The following is a 7,081-nucleotide window of genomic DNA, read 5'->3' on the forward strand; positions in this document are numbered from 1 at the left end:
TTAATAAATTCTACTTCACATAGTTATGTGCATCCCAGATGTTACTTCAAGTAGTGTTTATAGTTTAAAACTTTGAAACTTTGTACCTCCCAATTGATATGGGAGAGAAGGAAACTTTTTAGAGTCAAAAGATCTGCCATACCTCTAGACATACATAGATATACAGTAGCATTTTAATGCATTTACACACACCTTTAGGTCCAATTCAGTAGTTAGTGATAGGTGTTAATAGTAACTTACCACATATAATAGTACCAGTTTATAAAACGTACATTTAGGTTAGTTTAAACTGTTGATACCAGCAATTCTAGGTGTCTGCATTTGATATCTGGCAAATACCTTGTAGAACACCCAATGAGTTCCAAAACCCAGGGCCTACTCTTATGTAAATATTAACCAGGGCCTGTGGTTGAAAGCCTCATAAGCCAATGTATTGCTTCATGATTATAAAGGATAGAGCCAGTGACCAAAAGGGCACATGAAGCAGAACAAGCCACTTAAATGTCCCCTTAACATTCCACTGAAACCCAGCCCTGGACCTATGAGTACCCAATCAGTTTATAAAGGTCCAATTGTTTACCCCTTCAAGGTCTAGAAACATATGTTTTTTTCCAAATGTCAATAGACTTTATCCACATTTGGAAAAAATAACACATTTTTCTAAACAATTGGGCCTTTACAAACTGATTGGGATAGGTAGGACAGAGGCCTTCAGCAGGCAAATCCACAATTTCCTCTTACAACTAAGTCAAACAGATTATTTTATAGATTGCCAACAAAAAAATAATATTTTTGTGCTGATATCTTTTGAATATGATCATACTGTCCAGTCATGGTTGATGTTCCTTTTCCCCAGGAGCCTCATCCAAGTATGAGAATGCAGACCGGTTATGGATTTAATACAATTTCTGATGAGGAAATAAGGGAGATTGCACAAGCACTAGCGGAAAGTGATGCTACAGGAGGTGGTAGCGGTATATCTGAAGCTGAACTACGGGAGATTGTAAATGCATTGCAGGAGACTACTTTGTGTGACACAGCTGGGAGGATCAGTCAACTAGAGAAAGGCGATAAAAGTTCTGTTGTGAACATTGCAGTACTAGGAGAATCTGGCTCCGGAAAGTCCACTTTTATCAATGTCATCCGAGGTCTTGATGATGATGAAGTTGAGGGTGCTGCTAAAACTGGAGTTGTAGAAACCACAAAATATCCAACAGCTTATCCACATCCAAAGTATAAAAATGTGTTGTTTTGGGACCATCCTGGCTCAGGAACCCCTGGTTTTGACTTTGATACCTATTTAAAAAGTGTTAATGCCCATCAATACAACTTCTTCATCATTGTAGCTTCTGGAAGAGTTAGACACAATGACATGGAATTGGCCAAGGAGCTCTGGTCAATGGGGAAGAAATTCTTCTTTGTGAGAAACAAAATTGACTCCGACTTGAAGGCCAGCAAACTTCGTAAAAGGAAGACTTATAATGAGGAAAGGATATTGACAGATGTTCGGACTAACTGTATGAAAAATCTGATGGACTGTGGAATACGACTGCCAGTTGTATTTCTGTTGTCTTGCCTAGAGCTGGAAAAATATGACTTTCATTTCTTAAAGAAGACCCTAGAAAAAGATGTTATGAAACAAGAAAGATAACATGCCTTTCTGTCCAAAACATTTACATTTGTGATGTAGGCTACAAATTTATTAAAATGTAAAAAACATTCCTTTAAAGGGAAAGTTCCACTATCCTCTACACCAGTGGTTCTCAACCTGTGTAACCTCAGGACCCACATTTTCCCTTGGTCATTAAGTCGCGACCCAAGTCTGCAATGTCTGCACTGCAATGGAACATACGGCATTAGGGTACCGTGCATTCCAGTGCGGGCGTACAAATTATGGGTGGGAGGTGAGTTTGGGGTACCATTCAAATGAATGGCAGCGCAACACACCTCTCACCCCAAAATACACTTTAGGTGTGATTGCGCGGTACAGTGCGTTAATCGCACAGTACTATGTGATTAAAGCACTGTACTAGTGTGAAGGGGCCTTCAAAAACACTGACATACATACACAAGCACAGACACAATCTTACACACTCACAGACATTCTCACACACACATGCACACTCCCAATTTTTATTTTTTTTAAGATCCACCCAGTCTCCCTACCTTACGAGAACTGGAGTGTATCCTCAGCCTGGGGTCTAGTGTAAACTGCTGTCTTGTGACGGAGCTCCATCCATATGTGCATTGCTTGTACAGCTCCCTTGCGCGCCCTGTAGAGGTGCCCGGGGGCCAGAATGTGATGTCACTCCGGTCCAGGCACCTCTATAAAACAGGGAGCTGTAAGCAATGTACATATGGATGGAGCTCCCTCGCAGCCATAGCCCCATCCCATTTCAAGCTGACACTCGGCACCAGGCAGCATATTTTGAATGGCTGCTTGGCACGAGAACTGACAGTGCTGCTCTAGGAGGAGGCTGAGGAGCCTCTCATCTAGAAAATTGGAAGGCATGCAACGACCCACTGAACATGGGGTTGTGACCCACTTTTGGGTCATGACCCACCAGTTGGGAACCAAATATCTACACCAAGGGTCTCCAAACGTTGGCCCTCCTGCTGTTGTGGAAGTCCCATAAAGCATTGCAAAATTCTGGCATGACTTCCAGAGGCAGATGCCTGATGGGATTTGTAATTTTACCACAGCTGGAGGGTCAAAGTTTAACTACCTGCTCTACACCAACCATGTAGATTATGTACTTACAGAAACGGATATTAGATTAACTGCAGCCTGATATACTAGTTGTGAAGCTTTGCATCTACACAGGGTGACAGATGGAGAAGATGGTCCATTGCTACATGAGGATCCACCTGGAGAAAGTGGTCCATTGCTATACGAGAAATTGACTTGGAGTGCCAGGTCATCAAGACAGAGTTAATTTGGCTTCTCACTGCTGATCATTTGGGTCCTCTATATAGGGACACAATCCACTGAAGCTTGTATAGAAACCTTACAAAAATATAGTGGTCAACTGATGACCTCCTTCTGTAAACACTAGTCCCTGACTGGGATTTGTAACCCAGAAAGAGCATGCATGTCAGGAAAGTCTAAATATGGTCAAAGTTCCTGAATTGCATACTTGTTTTGGGTTGGTGACTCAGAAAGTACTGAAGACATTGCACCAGAAGGGCAGCAAAAAGGATCCACAATGGTGCCTATACTTCTTAACTACCAGTTTTCTCTGAAACGCAACTCCAGCAAAACCTTATTTTGTTTAGGATAGCATGGGGAAGGCTTTGTCACTTTTTTGTTGCTGAATTTTGTACAACAAAATGTTTTCAAGTTTATATCTAAATTCTAAAATAATTTGGGTTTTTAAATGTAAAAGTTGTAAACTGATATATACAGGGCCGACTCTATAGAAGACAAAAGCAACAAAGCGCCACCTCCTTGTGTGAAATCTTTTTTTTATTTGAATAATAAAAACGGTTATAAATACTCAAATTTATAAAATTTCAGTCATGCTTGTCAATAAGAGACCACAAGATCAGTGTCTAAGGAATGTTCCGCTCCGACTGCGTATAAAAAGCTCCCTCCGGTCACATCACCATACCATCGTGCCACCGGCTTGGCATACCCCCTTCCTCAGAATTACAGCATGCTTGTCAGGCGTATGTGAAAATCGTTCTGCAGAAAACTTTGTCCTATATACCGTCTGTCCTCAACACTGAGCTTGTGTTCAAGGATATCTCTTTATCCGACTCTATAATGAGGCAGCCTGAGGTGGTTGCCTCAGGTGGCATCTCATTGGCTCAATGACATCACTGGATCTTTCTTTTGCTGGTCATGTATTCCTCCACTAAAAAAGTGGAGCGGGATCACGTAAAATGTGTGACCACATGACTGGTCAGACATTCTACTGCCAAAAAACTGGGCGGGATTAGGTTAAAATGTGTGACCATTTTACCGGTCACACATTCTAACGCAGTCACTACCTTTGATAGTTTAATTTGACCTCAAATTTTGAGATTGCTAATTTTACACAGTTTGTTAGACTTAAAAGAGAATTTCTTACGGGGCTGAAGGAATTATTGAAAAATAAAAGACTTTTTCGTTAGCAATACATTACAAAATTGGTACAATGATATCTTATGTTTTAGTTATATTGGCAGTGCAGAGGGCAGTAACCAATTGCAACCAATCATATTTCATGTTTAAATTTAGAGCTTTCCTAACACAGGTTTGGTCACTACTATTATGTTTTTACAATAAATTGGGTATTAAAGTATTCTTTTTTTTTTTTGCTTTTCATTCATCATTAGGAGATTTCCCTTTATTTATTTATTTTTTATTTAATTATTTAATTACAAGGGGGCAGGCTTTCCAAAAGTTATATTTTACAGGCCAAAATAGCTGATTTGGCAAAACTCTCCACTTCAGCTCACTTTCCAGTTCAGCGATGTTGTCCTAGATTGTTCACTTCTCCGGCCTTCTCCGAACTCTTCACCCTTTTGTGAATAACCCTGTTAATTATGTGTTTTCTCATAATATTAGGACAGGGTAAAGAGGGCATTTCCCTATGGCCCCTAACCGAACTTGTAGTAAATGACCCATATGTTGACATACTGCCTTCTTACTTAATGGAAGAAGCAGTTATTTTTCTGTGTGTAAACTATGGGCATCTAAGGAAATTATGTATTGTCCAACTGTATAAAGCATGTCTTTTTTTTTTTCTTTCATTTTTATTGACAGCAATGGCTCCTCCCTAAGGTGACCCTGTCATTATCTAAAAAAAGAAAAAAGTAATAGTGATACACCAGAGAGGTATGATACTCACCTCGCCTACCTTTCCACCGCCCAAGCTAGTAGCCTCCAAAATACTCAAAATTTAAACATTCTGGTACTATTGGATGGTTATGTACCTTATAGCATTATGTGGCTCCATTCCCAGACCCTATGTCTCTGCTGTGGCTGTAGGGACTTATTCTTAAGAGGAAGAAGCCATAGCATGCAGGGGGGGCATGCTATGGCTGAATAGTCTTACAGAAATTTACAGATAGCCTCCAGAGCGGTGTATTTACTAACTTATCTTTGTCAGGGGAGTGCCATTAGGGTTTTTTGGGAGTCTGACAGTGTCTCTTTAAACATCATGCTCCAGAACTTATGCCAAATTATTTTTATTCTTCCATAGGAAGTTTTCTGAAATGGATTCTTTGGAATCATTTGATATAATCTCCAATGAGGAAGTGGAGGAAATTAAGACAGCTTTGGAAGAAGGTGACCTATGTAAAGCAACCGAAAAACTCAGCCAGTCTCTAAAAGATATTGAGAATGCTCCATTAAACATTGCAGTAACGGGAGAGTCGGGATCGGGAAAGTCAACTTTTGTCAATGCCATCCGCGGCCTGGATGATGACGAGGAAGAAGGTGCTGCTAAAACAGGAGTCACAGAGACCACTATGGAACCGAAAGCCTATCCACATCCACAATGCAATAATGTGACATTGTGGGATCTTCCTGGAATTGGGTCCCCAACTTTTAAGCCAAACGACTACCTTGAAACTGTTGAGTTCGATCGGTATGACTTTTTTATAATCATATCATCAGATCGTTTCCGACACAATGATATGGAGCTGGCTAAAGCGATCCAGTCCATGGGAAAGAAGTTTTACTTTGTACGATCAAAAGTAGACTCAGACTTGACTGCTTCCCAAAAGCGTCGAAAAATGTCCTATAATGAAGAGAACATATTGAATGAGATACGGAATAACTGCAGTACATGCCTTCAAGAGGGAGGAATCCAAAATCAGAAGGTGTTTCTTCTCTCCTGTCTGGAGCTAAACAAATATGACTTCAATCAAATGCAAGAGACTTTAGGACAGGAACTTCCAAGTCATAAGCGACACGTCTTCATGTTATGTTTGCCCAATATTTCTCTCCCAGTTCTAGAAAAGAAAAGAGAGGCCCTAAAGAAGCAGATCTGGAAGTGGGCATCTCTCTCCTGTGCTGTGGCAACAGTCCCCCTTCCAGGTCTGTCTGTGGCTTGCGATGTTGGCATCCTGGTGAGAGAAATGAGAAAATATCGGGATGCATTTGGCCTGGATCAAAAGTCCCTTGAAAAGTTGGCCAACAGAGTTGATAAAGATGTTGCTGAGTTGAAGTCTGTTATCAAGTCACCCATAGTGGTAAAAGAGATAAACAAAGAGCTTGTCACCACATTATTAACCAGAGGAGCAGCTGGGTCACTCATGTTCATTGAATATTTAGCTAGTAATATACCTGTGGTTGGCACAATGGCAGCAGGTGGCATCTCGTTTGCTACAACATATTTAATGCTCTATTGGTTCCTGAAAGATATTGCGGAGGATGCAGTAAGAGTTCTTGAAAAATCTTTAGATTCTCCTGTTTAAAAAACAAATTCTCAGAAAAAAATGAAATGTATCAAATGAAATCACATGTTGAATATTCATGCGACCACTACATCCACAGCTTCAAAAGCAGCTTCTGAATACAAATTGCACATATACACCATATGTCTAAACATGTGTGGACCATCACGCGTAACTAAATGGCTAAAAGACGGTGAACACCCCTCCTAATTTTTGTGTTTGGTTGTTTCCATTGAACGGAATGCTACTGCATACAAAGACCTTCTGGGCAATTTTGTGCTTCCAACCTGATGGCAACAGTTTGGAGAAGACCTTTTTCTGTTCCATTATGACTGTGCCCCTGGGTAGCTAGCTCATATAAAGACATGGTTTGATGAGTTTGGTGTGAAGGAACTTGAATGGCCAACACAGAGCCCTGACCTCAACCACATAAAACCTTTTGAATAAACCAGAACGCCAATTCCCAGCCAGTTAATTTTGTACAACATCAGTGCCTGACCTCACAAATGCACTTTTGACTGAATGGGCACAAACTTCCACACACTCCAAAATTTTAAGGAAAGCCTTCCCAGAAGATTGGAGGCTGTTATAGCCACAAAGAGGGCGACAACTTCATTAATGTCCATGTTTATAGAATGGGGTGTTTAACAATCTTATATTGGTGTGATGGTCAGGGGTCCACAAACTTGGCTTT

General features: G+C 40.6%; 2 protein-coding genes across 2 annotated transcripts; both read left to right on the forward strand.

Moving 5' to 3' along the window:
- The first annotated feature begins 832 nt into the window (after positions 1–832).
- On the forward strand, positions 833–1,651 carry LOC108785518 (interferon-inducible GTPase 1-like). Its single transcript, XM_018554603.1, has one exon. It carries the CDS (start codon positions 833–835, stop codon positions 1,649–1,651), a length of 819 nt encoding a protein of 272 aa, XP_018410105.1.
- A 3,543-nt stretch (positions 1,652–5,194) lies between these two features.
- Positions 5,195–6,408, forward strand: LOC108785519 (interferon-inducible GTPase 5-like). Its single transcript, XM_018554604.1, has one exon. The coding sequence runs from the start codon at positions 5,203–5,205 to the stop codon at positions 6,406–6,408; it is 1,206 nt and encodes a 401-aa protein (XP_018410106.1). The 5' UTR covers positions 5,195–5,202.
- The last annotated feature ends 673 nt before the right edge of the window (positions 6,409–7,081 follow it).

The sequence above is a fragment of the Nanorana parkeri genome, unplaced genomic scaffold (genome assembly GCF_000935625.1).
Source record: "Nanorana parkeri isolate BGI_ZX_2015 unplaced genomic scaffold, ASM93562v1 scaffold166, whole genome shotgun sequence".
In the NCBI taxonomy this organism is placed as follows: domain Eukaryota; kingdom Metazoa; phylum Chordata; class Amphibia; order Anura; family Dicroglossidae; genus Nanorana; species Nanorana parkeri.

Coding starts and splice junctions, on each gene's coding strand:
- LOC108785518 (XM_018554603.1), top strand. CDS start 833: ATGGTTGATGTTCCTTTTCCCCAGGAGCCTCATCCAAGTATGAGAATG.
- LOC108785519 (XM_018554604.1), top strand. CDS start 5,203: ATGGATTCTTTGGAATCATTTGATATAATCTCCAATGAGGAAGTGGAG.